The sequence below is a fragment of the Rhopilema esculentum genome, chromosome 17, assembly GCF_057945365.1.
Source record: "Rhopilema esculentum isolate cy_ngs chromosome 17, ASM5794536v1, whole genome shotgun sequence".
Classification (NCBI taxonomy): Eukaryota; Metazoa; Cnidaria; class Scyphozoa; order Rhizostomeae; family Rhizostomatidae; genus Rhopilema; species Rhopilema esculentum.
This window is the reverse complement of record NC_142831.1, coordinates 3,078,959-3,094,700: the sequence shown is the minus strand read 5'-3', so window position 1 is coordinate 3,094,700 and position 15,742 is coordinate 3,078,959. Positions and strand designations below refer to the sequence as shown.

Sequence of the window (15,742 nt, the reverse complement as noted above, 5' to 3'; positions counted from 1 at the left end):
TGGTCCCGGGGGCTCTTACATATATATGGTAGCCAAAAGGGCCCCGCGCCTAAACAAAATTAGAAACTGTGAAAAACAAAGAACCTGCATACTTTGCTTGCCACGGAGTCTCTAGAACGGCTGCTGAATAGCTCGTGTTTTCAATGTCCAACCTTCAAAGGCAAACTTTAGGATCAAACAATATGCAAGAAGATAATTTTTTAATTAATTAAAAGCAGTTTTAATTGTCATAGTAATTGAATGTTTTTAACTTTGCTTTTACAACCATTCGGTTTTAGTGAACATGAAAAACGTTTTGGCTTTATAGTGTCAGAACATTGCTTTCCTTTCTTGCTCTTTCGGAACCTTATTCTGACGTTTTATACTCTGAGGAATGGGTGACAAAAGAGCTGTCAGTATTGTAATAGGGTTTTTTGCAAATGAATGCATCATCGAGACAAACTGGTCCTTTGATGAGAATTGAGACAAAGATACAAAATCATAATGTTCCAACGTCTATCTTCCGATCATGTTATCTTCCCGCGAATAAGGTTAATAAAAAGTTCTATGCTTCTTTATGGTTGTCCCGTAACGTCGAATCGTTCTCGTAAAATCGGGCACAGTCTTTCACAATCACTGTCCTCGCAAATACATCAAATCGTTCAGAATTATCCCAATCGTCACGCGCGATTCTATAAACAACAATATGTATCCTACAAAAACCATAGTTCGTGTCGACAAGGTCTTTCACAAGCGTCTTGCCACATAACATAAGTAAATCATCGAGAACCTAAAAATACATATAGTCAAATCTTAACCCTATGGCTCTTAACCATAACTCCAACTCCAACTAACTCTGTCAAATAACACGCCCTAAATATAACATAAAATAAACAAGAACTAATTGAAATACTACGTAGCTACGTATTTACATAATAACATAAGAAATACATAAGAAATAAATAATGAATCTAAAGGTGCAATTAGATAACAAAAGGAATCATAAACAATCAAATGTACAAAAGTTGATAAATTACTATAGTAACAAGTAACAAAATAAACGAAATCTAGACTGGCACTATTACAGTATGTTGTACAATGTTTACTTTTTTCAAAGCAATTTTGAAGCATTGCTTTTGTCAGAGTTTTAAATGCAATGCTTTTGCTTGCTGTTGAGGTTAACATATCTTTTTTGCACTCTTGCACTCCTTTTGCTAAAAGGAATGAGGAAATGGTGGTTGCCCACACTCACGTTCTCTTAGTGGGTGGGAACGCACAACCGCAACACAACAACAACGCTGGTCCATGTTGCTGGTCAGCATTTTCTGCCGTCCTGCCTTTGTGCTGCAACTTGTCACTGTTTACGAAGGGCCAAATCTCTTTACCTGACTCACTGGGAAGCTTGACGCATCGTTTGAGAGGTAAGCATACTCGTGTTTAGATAAGCTAACTTAATTCTTTTTTGTCGAATTTACAATTCTAGAACTCCGGCTAGAGTCATACAATTGTCTTTATCCTTTTATTAAACTGATAAGAGAGCAACGCCCATGACAAAGTTTGGCCTAAATTGATGCGCAATTCTGGCAATGTAAACTACACAATTTTTCACAACTTAGCATTATGCAGCATGTAATTAACACGTTTTAGGTGTTCTTGTTCGAGTTTCAAACAGCTCGATACAATGCCATGGATCATGTAAATTCTTCCTTCTTGACATAGACGTAGCATTTACCTGAATTTATGCTCACCTTCAATTCCTTCCAGAACTACCGAAAAAATGGCATATCCTCCTCCAGGCGGCGGCTATGGCTACCCTCCTGGTGGTGGAGGGTACCCTCCCTCAGATCCTGTAAGTATTCAATAAAACCTTTATTTTATTTTAACTGTTAGATATTAAAGTGGAATAAAGGATATTATCTGTAAAGCCAACTCTCGAATCAATCTCTTGATTATGAATTCGTATTAAAATTCTATCAAGACAATTTCATCTGAAAGATTGACTGTCTTTAAAATATTATTTTTAAATTGAAATGTCTTTAGAATTTAAATACGAATTCATTATCAAGAGATTAATACAAGTGTTGGCCTTTTTATTCCATTATAATATCCAACGGTTAAGAGAAAATCTTTACTCAAAATTATTCTAAATTTGAAAGAGGTTGACTAAGTTCAGGGACTTATACCATTGAGAGATTAAAACAGAAAACGAGAGAATAAAGCAGCAAGTTTATTTTAGAAATCTTGACACTACAACCAAATTTTAGGGCTTGATATTTGAAATTGCTCAAACTGTTTGGCTACAAAACATAACTTATTGAATTAAACTTGCCTAAAGACACTTAAATGTATGATAGACATAGATGCATTGTCCTTGCTGTATATGCCATGTGACACCATTTATAGGAATGCTTGTTGATTGATCCCTATATTTGTTTGGGAGACAAATCTAGATTCCTATTGTTTATCTAATTGTTCTTTCCATTTTTCTAAACCAATTAGAAATAGCATCATATGGACATGTACAATTGGCTGAAGGCAAAATTTACAGATGTTTATGTTATTCAATCAAAACTATTATTTATCATGGTTGCATCTAATTAGCAAAATTTTGTTCTTACTCTTCTCATAACATCTTTTTCTCCAAATTTCCTTTGGCTTTTGATTCCCATATTCCCATGATTCCCAGGCAAATTCCCATATTGCCACAAATGTTTGCAGTGTGAAAACAATGACATTGCCTTTAACTGCTCATATGTATTTGATGCAATGTTTTGACTAGCTGATGACATCATTCAGACAAATGCTGGTTCCCCTCCCCACCAAATATTAGTTTTTTTCTTTATTTTAAGTTGGTACAGTTTCTAGCTATGCATACTAAGCTAATTAAAAACAACTATACCTTTAAAGCCTCTGCCAAACTAACTGAACCTTTCATTGAGCAACGCTCAACATGCCTGCCCAGTGAGAAGTTTGGTTCATTTGACCACTTGCCCGGCTTTGCTCAGCCCTGCTCAGTCCTGCTCAGAAATGTTTGACAGTGATAAAAAATGTTGAGAAAGCTATTAAAACATTTCTTGCGTTGTCATTAAACAACTCCTGCTTACCTTGCACCAAGAAGACCTTGAGAGTCTTTGTTGATATTATGCTCACTAAAAGGTTTAATTGTGTCATGAAAGCTCTGCATTATGACAACATAAAGAAGGTATTTTGATTTGCAATAGTTTTGCAATAAATTTTTATTTCTCATTGCGGAGGCACTGGCATAAATCATTCTTTGTTCATAGAATTGTTGGGTGCAATGTTCAGTTCGTTTGTTGCAGAGCAGAGCCGAGTAGATTTGCAAATGTTTAATGTTGCTCAGTGTGATTTTCAGTTCGTTTGACTGGCTTAAACTGAGGGGACACTACAAAGTGTTGTTGATTAGGTTTCTGTGGATACAAAGACAATGCTAGATGTAAATGACAGAGATCCAATGAGGAACATGATTACAATTCGACAATGGTACTTACAGGCTAACCATGTTTGTTATTTTCAGATGTATCCCCCAGGTGGAGGTGCGTACCCACCAGTTGGCGGAGCCTACCCTCCTGGAGGACCAGCATATCCCCCTACTGGAGGGGCATACCCACCAGCTGGAGGTATGCCTCCTGGTGCACCTAACTATGGTGCCCCACCAGGAGCAGGTTATCCTCAGCCTGGCTATGGTGGACCACCTCCAGCAGGTAAATTTCCTTTGTTGGCATCTAATGTTACACTCAAAAACGTTTTCTGTCAAATTCTCATTGCATTGAGATTCAATGTTGGTTGCTTTGACAATTTGAAATGCAATTATTAATAAATTAGGAAATATGTATATGTTTAAAAGAAATTATAGTTTCTTTCATCTTGCATCATCAGTCTAAACATATCTGTTCTTTTATTCCTTTTTTGACATTGTTATGTGTTAGTTAAACCCATAAGTACAAAAAAATATGGCTATTATACTCATTGCTATAACTCCTCCACAGCGGCAAAATTATTGAATGGACCTCCATATATAAACATTTGGAGTGACCCCCCTGGGGTACAAGCATATCAGTTATGAGCATGGCTTTTGTCACTTTTGCCCCTACTATAAACAGCTCATTTTTTTTCTAAACATTTTTGTGGTCAGAGCAAACAAGTGTTTTCATACTTTGCCTAACAGCGGAGGCAAGAAATTAACTTCTCACCTCCTAAAAGATATTGGTATTTTGGTGGAATAAAAACTATTCATGGTGTAGATTCTTTTTTTAAAATAATGAAATAATTAGGGTGTCATTGGTTCCCAGAATTGTAGTTTTCCAAACTCAAAATTTTGTCTTTATTCAATGTTTGATTTTTCTGTTTAAACATGCTCACAGATTCAGAAATTTCTTACTCATGATTATTTACTCTCAAGTTCCTAATTGTAGGGGAGTCTAATAAGGAGGGGGTTGGCATTTTTTTACAAAAGCCCTTAAATGGGGGAGGAGTAATAATAGATTAGGAGTGGTGTTGATAAATGGAAATGGACATGCAAAATTTCTGAAAAATAGAGTTTACCCACCTCCCCTACAATTAAGAACTTGAGAGTAACTCAAATCAAGCCACGATGCTTTGTTTTTATCAACACAGTTGCCCCACCCATTATAACTTGAATAAATACAGGTTTTATAGGTAGAAAATGTGAAATGATGACATAAAGATGCAGGAATTGGTTTTACTGATTTTAATTTGCAGCAAGATTTTACAATTTTTAAAGCTTAACCAAAGTTATTATGTTGTTTTGTAAACTTAAACTGACCAAATTTGCAACATTTACAAAACCTTTAGCTTCAGAACCTTGTGCTAGCATCATTTTGATTCCCCAATAGGTAAATGTATGATCAATCACATGGTATCCTTGTGTGATGGCAACAGGTTGGCTCAATTCGGAGATTCTTAAAAGTTATTCAACCCCTCAACCCCCTCCTTACAATATTATGTTAAGAAAACAAACATTAGGCAGAATTTCAGATTCTTTAAATATGCCAGGGCTAATTTTCTCCTACTGTACCTTGAGACTTTACTATGCTATAATTTATTGAACTTTTGCACAAGACCAAAGAACTTCTGATTCAACTCTTTTTTATTTTTGTTAGGAAATAAAAATATCCCACTTGTTTTTGCACATCAAAATTCCTGATTTCTTATTGTCAAGAAGCATGCATCATATCTGTTAAATTAAATGATCCCTAACATTTGCATTTTCAATCTTCAGGGTTCACCACAGGTCCCCCAATGCCACAAAGCTCAGGCTATGGTGGACCAGGAAGCTATGCACCACCACTAGTATCCCAGCCTCCTGTCTCACAACCCTATGGTGCACCGCAACCAGCACATCCATACCAGCAACCTCCAGGACAACAATATGGTGGTCAGCCAGGCTATCAACAACCTCCTGCACAAGGCTATCAACAGCCTCCCACACAGGGGTATCAACAACCTCCTCCACAAGGGTATCAACAGCCTCCTGCACCAGGGTATCAACAGCCTCAAGCCCAACAGCCAAAATCGCAGGCCTATCAGCCTCCTGCCCAGGGGTATCAGCAACCCCCAAGCAGACCTGGTAAATTTATGCTCTGTTGATTTCCTGCTATAACTTATAAGCTTTGTAATCATGATTTGCCTCACTTTCCTTTACTCCTTGGGAAGAGTTAGAGTAACAGTAATGATAATTAATAATTATGTATCAATATTTATTCGGGCTTACTTGGTCAGCCAAAAGCAGCTGCTATAATTCAAGGACCTGTGTCCAACAAAAAGTTGTAAAAATTTTATTTCCAATAAAAGGTTTTAAAGATTTTAAATTGAAATCAAAGTTTCTGTTATATATTTGAAAATCAAATAAGATTTCTGTATCTCATATGAAAAAAGATGGATCTTTCCAATAACCAAAAGCGAAACTTATTGGTATAGTTTATTGGTACGTTCTACAATACTTTTTAGAATCTCTGTCTGCTGTTTGATTTTTATAATCAATTACCAACTGATAAAGCATATAAGTCTAAGCATTTAATTGGTAATCTGTTTTTTCTTGCAGCTGCCCAGCCATCAACAACCAGCAGTGCTGTGAGTATCATTTATTAACTTTTTAAAATGTCTTTTAATTCTTATACCCACTAATTTTTCAAAATCTTTAGAAATAAATATGATCATTCTTTGAATTTTTAACAGATTTGGATTAGTCACTGTGTTAAATACAGAGAGGAAAAAAATCAATTGGAATTTGGCTTCATTTCTTATTTCATTGCAGCTAAGATTCCTTGCCAATATGCAAACCTCTTAAATAATTTTTACAAGACTGTTTGTATTTTATAAACTGGTATAAAATTTTTTCATGAAGCCACCCTATTTTGATTTTCTGGTGCTAAATTTCCTCAATCCTTGTTACAATTAACTGCAAATGCTGTTTTCAATGAATGTAAAATGACTCCTCCACTGCCAAGAAAATATTTCATCTCTACCAACCCAGTATCTTAGTTCATAACTTTTTTCTTGAAGCCTCCAACAAGTCAGCTGGCAAGCATGTCGCTGAAAATGGTATGTATTTCTTCCAGGAAAGAAAGTTTTTACATTTGTTTATTCCTATTTTTTATTTGTTGTTCATGCCTATCATTTATATTATGATGTTCTTTTCTGCCTCTGTTTTGAAGTCCCAATCATAATCAGAACCTAGAGCTTTGTTTTCCAGTCACTGTTTCTTTACAGTTTTTATTCTTGGAGCAAGATATTATATCTTTTTCTGTAATTGAAATTTGTTAAAAGAAACATGGAACATCCAGTGCCTGGTAAAATAATGCACTGCAAAAATATTTATTTGTGTGCTGATTCTTTTCCCTTGCATAAGCGGCTTTTCAGTATTTTTCAATGAGTGAAGATTTGTTTTATCTCTTTGATTCTGTTTTATTTCAGCATCTATCATATCTAGTTATGTGACAGCTCATTTCTCTTTATCTTCAAACAAGGCAGGCTCCAACTAAATTTTAATAAGGGATTTAGTTCAGCATTTTGAATATTTTGACTTTATGTGATGCAATTGAAATAACAAAAGTATTTTGCTCAAATAGTTCCTTATTTCTGGCATTGTTGCCAAATGTTTCAATGTCATAGAATAGAATTCAGCTAATTTTATTAATACCCCTGCACTCCAGTTCGGTACATAACAAATATTAACATGTTTTGCAGGCATTCCATGGAACTATTGTTCCAAAGAGTCCATTTGATGCTGAAAATGATTGCGAAACACTCAGAAAGGCAATGCGTGGCATGGGTAAGTCTGTCACTACCACAAACAGTCTTTGTTGTTTAATGAATTAAGGGTATCAATTTTCTGACATTTGGAGGCTTTTAATGTCTGTAGCAACTGTTGGACATTTTCAGACCAAGCTAACACTAGATCAGGATAGTACCAAGGCTGTTGTAAATTGTTTGTAAAAAGCTTTCTTGGGCTCTTTAGTTTGCCAGTGTAGCTTATAATCATTATGTATTCTCGAAGTATTTCTATTTTTTTTAATGAGCATCCAAAAGTAGTTTTTAGGACATTGAGAAGCTTATGCTTATCGAGCAGTGTCCTGGTCCTTCCTCTCGATGTGAACACACCTAAGGAAAGCTTTGTCTGGTATTTGATTTGATATAGTGATGTCCACCATTTTAACAGATGTATCTTAACTCAGCTTGTCATGCTTTATTATATTTCTGCAGTGAACAATCAGTAATTTTGTCATTTGATACCACAATAAATTTTTGGAAGATCAGTTCTTAAATAGGACTAGTATTGACAACATAGTTATCAATCTTCTTTTATTACACCAATTCTAAGTGCGGTCTTATTTGGACATTACACCAAACTTCATTGTAAGACTTTTTAGTGTATTTCAAATTTACCATCACAATTTTAGTCCAACTTCAATTTTTCCTACGGTTCATGCTTGCGTTGAAGCTTTTTTGATGATTTAAAGTCATAACAGATTTGACTGCAAAAACTGCTGCTCAGTGAACTCTTTTACCCTCAATTTGAATCACAGTCGAATCCCTTATAAAACTTCTTACTTTACTCATTTTCTGAAGTAAAAGATGTTTATAGTGCATAGAAGTTTAAGTATTTTTTAAGAAGAGATAATAATTTAATAATGTGTTCATGTATCTATGTTGTATTTGGATAACATTCATCTCACTAAATGGTGGCTCAAACTCTAGGTACTGATGAAGCAAGCCTCATCGAGATTCTCGTAACAAGGTCAAATGCCCAAAGAGTTGAGATCAGAAAGAAGTACAAGACAATGTTTGGCAAAGATCTGATGAACGATCTGAAATCTGAGCTCAGTGGCAATCTAGAGGAATGCCTATTGGCAATGATGGAACCACATAAGTTGTATGACGCTAAATGCCTACGAAGAGCCATGAGGGTAGGTTCTTGGAACAAATTTCTTTTTGTGTGACAAATCAGCTTTTGAAACACTCTTTGCCGAACTGCCTTAAAGTCTACATTGAAAAATAATTCCCGCTATAAACTTACCCCAAAGAAGTTGCTTTCTGTAAATGCTTAGTTCCATGTAATAATAACGCATTACGATTTTGTCTTTTAAATATATCATATGTAGATGATTTGACATAATTGTTTTGTCACCAGGGTGCTGGAACAGATGAAGAAGCACTTATTGATATTCTTTGTACAAGATCCAACCAAGTAAGACAGCAATACTGTGTGTTATCTTTTCTGTGATATCCTTTAAGAGCGATCAATTCCTTTATTAATAGGTCCCTCGAGGAGTTTGTTTTTGATAGGAATTGTCTGTCCATTCATGTCGCATTCAGCATGTTTTTATCACATCATAAATATTCCTAACCGAGTGACAACACTGGCAAGTTGATCCAACGTAGATACAATAATACACGATAATTTTTGCTACTTACACACCTTTTTAACTTTCGAGAATGATTTTAATTACGGAAACCATGTGATATCCGTCAAATTCATGATATCCTTTTACCCTTATCAGGGATTGCATTCAACCTGTTGATATCTGATTTTTCTAAAACTTCATAATCAATGTTCAAGCAATCTTCTAACAAATTGAATAGCTTGAAATTGTATGTAGCAAGTGATGCAATCTTGCTCTCACAGTCACACAAGTATCCCGTGGTGATTTTGTCCCTTTTCTAAGAATATTGCAAAATCTAGAGCTTTTTCTTATTGGACATTATTTTGTTTGCAGGAAATACAGGATATTAAACAAGAATACAAAAATTGTAAGCATCCTGTCGTTTATTGATTATAATGACTAATGAATTATAGAACGAGGATGGCCGCTGACTAGTGCGAGGGTGACCCGTGGCTATGGCCGGATGCCCATGGCCGCGTGTTTACGGCCGTGTGGTTACGGCCGCGCGCCTATGGCCGCAGACTACAGATCCAAGGGTCTCCGGTTTGAGCTCTTGACATGACCAAACTTTCACTCAGCGTAAGGAGAGTCGCCAGCTCTCTGTAGTTCCGTTGATAAATGGTATAAGTCAATTTTCGACTGCTCCTAATTTGGCAGTGTTCTAGTATTATTATCATTGTTTTAAACAATTTATTTTACGTTGGCAAGAAAGAACAAAAAATACATATAGCTAATAAGCTAATTAACGCCAACAAGGAAATTTAAAACCTACTTTACAAAGTCCATACTAAACATACAAAAACCCTAGATCTTTAATGAAAATATTGCACTGTCTTCAGATGCAAGTATTTCCATGCCATAATTTTATTTTTCTTTTGAACTCAACTAGTGTATTGGAATCTTTAATTTCCCTTGGTGATGAGGACCACAAATGGTGACCTCTGTACTGAATATTCTCTATACCGTATGATGTTGTCTTAACTAGGTTTAATGCGCAAGTATTAATACTGAAATATGTTTCATGATGGGTTGTTTAAGTTCTCTCGTTATTCAAGTCATTGTCAGTGTCAGTGTCAGCATTATTTGCTGCTTTCTCAAAAATTGTAAATTGTAAATATTGAGACGCTTTCGGCATGTCCTTGTTCTGAGATTAAACGTAATTATTATTTGTTTTTTATAAAATAATAATAATAATAGTTAGGTTTTAAGATGAAATTTAATGGTTATAGAGTGTATTGAATTTTGCATCACATTAGACTACCAGAGAGATTTGGAAAAGGACTGTGTCAGTGAGACAAGTGGACATTTTAAAAGGCTTCTTGTTTCAATGTGCCAGGTAAGACTGGTGTCACTAATACCTAAATGTTGTTTAACGTTTATTTTTTTCTTTAGCAACCGGTCTTTGTAAAAACTTTTCTCAAATCCAAACATGATATTAAAGTTTAAACCTAGTGATGTCTCACGCATTCAAAGGAAGCCAGAGTATGAAGAAGGCCCTTGTGTTATCAAGCAGGAAAAGCCCCATATTTCCGTACCTAAAACCCAGTCAATTTTCGGAAAGAAAAAATTGTTTGAAATTGGATCGAAGTTTTCTTTCTCTGTTTTTCCTGCCTCACCTTTAGGTTTTGTGAGTCCTGACTAATCTTGTCTCTTCTTACTCTAATGCGCAGTACTGTGAATAGCCTCTTCATATTTACAGCTGTCTATACACATTTTCATACACAGACACACAGAACTTCAAAATCATTATATTTTGGCCAACAGCGAATTGAAATTAAAGCTGCTTTTATGATGAAGAAAATGTAGAATTGATCTAAGTTAGTGTATGATATATCTTTCAGGGCAATCGCGAAGAGAATGAAACTGTTAACATTGAAAAGGCGAAAAAAGAAGCAAATGACTTGTTCCAGGTAAGCAATAACCGCCGAGGGGCATTTGTCGTTCAATTAAAATTGCACAACTTTCGTGGAAACTCTCTCGTTTTGTTTGTAAATCTTTCATACCTTTTTGTGTTTTTTTAAATCCCGTACGTCTTTGCCACAGTGAATTTTTCACCGATAACCGACCTTCTTATCTTAAAAGGACATATGTCGCTTTAGCAGTTGGCTAATACAACAAAAACATTTGGACTGGAATTCTATTGTTTCGTGACTTTTCATTTCTGTTTCATGAATTTTCACTGCCTTAAAATTTTCTCCTCGATCCCATGCTTTCTGCTAATAAAAACAAATAATTGCACTGCATTAGGCAATAAGTATCACGACACACGTCCTTTAACATTTTTGGTTCAACGAAAATCATGGCAATTATATATGGGCTGGCTGTAAGACTTTGATTGTCCGCTTTGTCTCAATACTCCATGGTTGCAGAATCATTGAGAGTGTGAAAAGGAAAATAATAAACACAAGAATCAAAAGTAAATCGTATAATGCTTTTCTTCAGAGGGTTTTTTATATCAAGGCAGGAAACAAGCGCAGCACCCTCATTCTGTTGATGGGCAAAATAGTCAGCATCTCATGTGACGCCGTTGGCTTTTTGAGTTTATTATCGTCATATAAAAAACTGACACAAGAGATTTCTCTCATCAAAGACTGACACAAGAAGGATTTTTCTATCTTTTTGAATTTCTAATGGAAATTAACACAATGAGAGTGGCTAAACTAGACATCAATTATGGTAATATTTTCTTAGGAGTGAATATTATAGGGCACTGCTTGCCCCCTCTGCCCCTCCTTGAAGAAGGCAGGAGGGACAGCTGCCCCTGCAGCACCTCCAGGGTAGGCGCCCCTGCATGATACCAGTGTTTTAAGTCACAGATTCATCTCCACGTTATTTTCATGATTTGGTCATCACCTTATCATTAACAGCAAATGAGCTGTTTGCAATATTGAGATGCTAAAGACAGCGAATTTCGTATACAGAATTTTCGTTACCTTTTCCTTTATCATTACCTAACGAAGAGAAATTCATGTTTACAACTTTGGATACTGCTATTTATGTTCTACAATGACAACAATTATAAAGTTATTTGATAATTTGTTTCTGCATTCTGTGTATCGTATACTACTCAACGTAGCAATTTTTGTGGTACCAATGCTGTTTGTGTCTTAGGCCGGTGAGAAGAAGTGGGGAACCGATGAGTCGCGTTTCAATGTAGTGTTAGTCACAAGAAGCTATCCGCAGCTAAGGGCTACTTTTGATGAATATGTCAAGGTAATTTATTACGCAAGGATTCATATTTGATACATTGTTGCCATTAACATATTATGTAAAGAGACTTAGTGCCGTATTTTATGTGATTGTCAAATCATTTTACCTTCTGCACTTTTTTCATTTAAAAATTCTATCTTTCAAATGGGAGTTTTTTATCTATTTCATACAGTTTGAAAGAAATTATTCGGTAAATGAATTTTGCTTTTATGTTAAAATGAAGAAGAATTTTGTTAGCAGAGTTCTGAAAAGTACTCGTCCTTCCTCTGGGGAAATTTTCTTCGAGCTTTCACATCTTTCACAAGAGAAAAATTTGTGGGATGTTTGTCAATGAATTTTTTCATCGTTTTGCTATTTTTCACTTATTGAAATATTTTTTAATCTTTTTTAATTTTTTCATTTTCTCATTTTTTTCAATTTCTTTTTAATTTTTTTCACTTTGAATTTTTTCATTTTTTTCAGTTTCTTTTATTATTTTCATTTTCTTTAATTTTTTAATTTTCTTTTATTTGTTTTCATTTTCTTTTATTTTTTCATTTTCTTTTATTTCTTTCAATTCTTCAATATTTTTTAACTTTTTAAATTTTTTAATTTTTTTTCATTCTTTTAAATTTTTTGAATTTTTTGTTTTTTTAATTTTTTTCATTTTTTTCATTTTTTTTCATTTTCTTTTTTGTCATTTCTATCAAGCTCTGTTTACACCGTTTGTAATTTTGGGAAACATTTGGTAATGGTTATTGAAGAATTCTTTAGAATAGAACAACAAAAGTTTTTCATGAAGATTTTAAAAAATGTGTCTTTGCGCTAGTTTTTCATGTTTTTTATCAGTTTACTGAAATATTTAATCATTTGTTTAGCGAGAGGTAGTTTCTCTGAACGAAGTTTTGGCCTTTTAAGTATTTCAAAATATTACTTATATATAGAAACATTTTATCAAAATTGTAGATATCACAACGGGACATTATCAACAGCATTGATAGGGAGATGTCTGGGGACTTGAAAGCTGGGTTCAGGTGCATAGGTGAGGACCATATTTACGTCACTATTGTCATTACGTCAGATACGTCATCGTCATTACGTCAGATTGAATTTTGAAGCAATTTCCAATTGTTATATTGACTGCAAGCAGTAAGTGACCAGGCCATTTTAGTTAGAAAACATACCTTATCAGAGAAGGCGATAGAGAAAAATGAGTAAATTTCTCACAATAACTTTATTTTTCCTCATCTAATTCTCCCTCGACTTAATCTATCCTCGATTTTTCTTCTTCTTGCCAGTATTTTCCTCCGATTTTTTCCCAAGCAAGTACCAGAAGTAATTCTAATAGACTATTCTATTGTGGTTTTTGTAGTCATTGGTTCTGTTTTATCTCTTTTGTTTAACTCTGTTGTTGATGATTGAAGTTACATTATATTGCATGGAAATTTTTGTCCGGGAAAAGCGAGTGATTCGAAAATTTTGTCGTAGAAAATCTGCTGAATGGTTGCGAGTAACTAAATTTTTCGACAACATTAATTTTTCCCCACTTCTCTTTACCCAGATTTCTTTTAACCTCTATAAGGTAACCTGTCTTGGGGAAGGTCACATTGGAATCTTTTCTCGCTCACTTTTCCTGTAACTGTTAAGATATTTACGGGAGCAGCTACAACTTCATTATTTGTGTTTTTTGGAGTTGTCTGTTTCTGTGAATTTATTTTCGTAGGGTCTTGGGTGTAAAGGTTACAATAGAATGATCTTATATATTTTTTAACCCGAACTTCTTTAAAATTTTTCTGAATTAAGCATAACTAAAAGTGTTTCTATGAAACGAGATAGAGAGAACTAAACAGAAATATGTCTCAAAAGATATAAACAAAACATGTTGGCATTAGCAAATGGCCTGAGCCCCGTCTGACACGGTTGCACGTGTGGTATTGATTGAAGTCTTCCGCATTTCTTGACCTGTTCCTTTCATAATTTCTTCCCAGTTCTCTGCGCTCGCAATGCACCAGAGTATTTTGCCGACCGACTATGGAAATCTATGAAGGGTGCTGGTACAGATGACAGCACATTGATCCGTGTTGTCGTTTCACGGTCTGAGGTAAATTTCTTTTTGTAAAGGGGTGCTCTTTATTGCCAGCAGGCTGACGGAGATGCTTTTTGGGGGGATCTATGGAGATTCTCTATCCCCCTTTAACTCTTGAACATATTGATGTATCATGTATGTCATAATTGCATTATTTTACTGCAGTAATTGCAGACAGTGTCAATTAAAAGCATAAATTGTTAGATTATTGTCCTGGCAAGATAGACCGTCCATGTGCCGATTCTCGATTGTTTTGAAACCAATGGTAGCCTTGATGATAAGTTCACGTAAATCAAACTGACTTTGACAGGAGAAAGCTTCCTATTAACTGATTTAATTCGCAGATTACAGTGTTTCTTTTATGTTTGTGATTAGGGAACCAATCTATGATAGGGCTGTTGTTTTACCCGCAAATAATGAGGCAGTTTTTGAATCATCTATTTTAAACAGGGACAAACAGCAAAATGTGTTCCATAGTAGCCCTCATTCTTATCTTTGTAATTATGCAGTTACATTCTCGACGTGAGGGGCATTCCCACTTTAATTTTTTGTGACTATCTTAATTCCTTTTTACTCAGCGTATCAAAATGGTGTTGCTTGGAGATTTGTATTTCTTACAAAAATATTCTCACTTTTTATTTGAGCTGTTTGGAGGGATATTTCTTTAGATGTAAAGATTATCTTTTTTGAATGTTCCAGACTTTAAATGTAAAGAATGCTCACGGTGACATTTCAGTTTCATGTATGAAGTTTGTTCTGATGAATTCCAATGGGTTTGTAGAAACCAGACAATCCCCCTCCCCCCTCCCCCTCCCCCCAACACAATATATTGTTGGACAATTATTTGGCTGACAGCTCTTACTTTTTGTACCAAATAGATTTGCTGTTGACTGTGTTAGCTTTTAATATATGTCTCTTTTCAGGTTGATCTTGTGGAAATCAAGCAAGCATTTTTGAACAAGTATCACAAAACCCTTTACAAGATGATCGAAGGTGATTGCAGTGGTGATTATAAGAAGCTTTTGCTGGCCATTGTCAAAATGAACTGAGGATTTGTTACAACTTTCTAACATTGTTTTGAACTGTATACGTCATACTATGAGATTTGAGTCCGGCAGTAGAACTGTCTAGATATCCAACATAGATCATTTTCTGTTAAGTGAAAAGTCTTACAGATCAACAAAAAGCTATTCAATTGAAATCTGAAAATTTGCACTTAAAATTTTGCACTGGCATAATTGGAAACTGGTTAGAAAATTGTATTTCTTTTTAATTCATTTTTTGTTAGAAATTCTCTTTCACAGTTGAATTTTATTGAGTTAAATGGGATAGTACTAAATCAAATTTGTTTTTTTTCACTTGCTTGATAATTTTGTGACAAATGGGCTGTCTATTCCGAGCGGGTCTATAATATCTTTTTCCTCTCAGTCTAATAAAAATTTTCTCATAAAAACTTTTTCAACGCAGACCAAATGATTCTTAATCTTTCATGTGGGGTAAGCGTGTTCAGAATAAGCCTATCACTGCCTTAAGATGATTTGCAAACAATCTTCTGGTGGTACAA

The 15,742-nt window shown here is 34.8% G+C and overlaps 1 protein-coding gene across 1 annotated transcript; it reads left to right on the top strand.

The window, feature by feature from the left end:
• Nucleotides 1-1,252: 1,252 nt before the first annotated feature.
• Nucleotides 1,253-15,522, top strand: LOC148958145 (annexin-B12-like). Its single transcript, XM_089113504.1, has 16 exons — nt 1,253-1,400; nt 1,744-1,828; nt 3,515-3,701; nt 5,240-5,587; nt 6,062-6,090; nt 6,523-6,561; nt 7,207-7,291; nt 8,218-8,426; nt 8,651-8,707; nt 9,237-9,270; nt 10,160-10,239; nt 10,745-10,813; nt 12,015-12,116; nt 13,059-13,134; nt 14,081-14,193; nt 15,102-15,522. Exons 2-16 carry the CDS (start codon nt 1,757-1,759, stop codon nt 15,225-15,227), a joined length of 1,626 nt encoding a protein of 541 aa, XP_088969630.1. The 5' UTR covers nt 1,253-1,400; nt 1,744-1,756; the 3' UTR covers nt 15,228-15,522.
• Nucleotides 15,523-15,742: the final 220 nt, after the last annotated feature.

Bases quoted from the DNA above. Each gene is read 5' to 3' on its own strand.
- LOC148958145 (XM_089113504.1), top strand. From the start codon at position 1,757: ATGGCATATCCTCCTCCAGGCGGCGGCTATGGCTACCCTCCTGGTGGT. The intron at 1,829-3,514 runs GTAAGTATTCAA...TGTTATTTTCAG, and splicing joins GGTACCCTCCCTCAGATCCT to ATGTATCCCCCAGGTGGAGG. The intron at 3,702-5,239 runs GTAAATTTCCTT...TTCAATCTTCAG, and splicing joins TGGTGGACCACCTCCAGCAG to GGTTCACCACAGGTCCCCCA.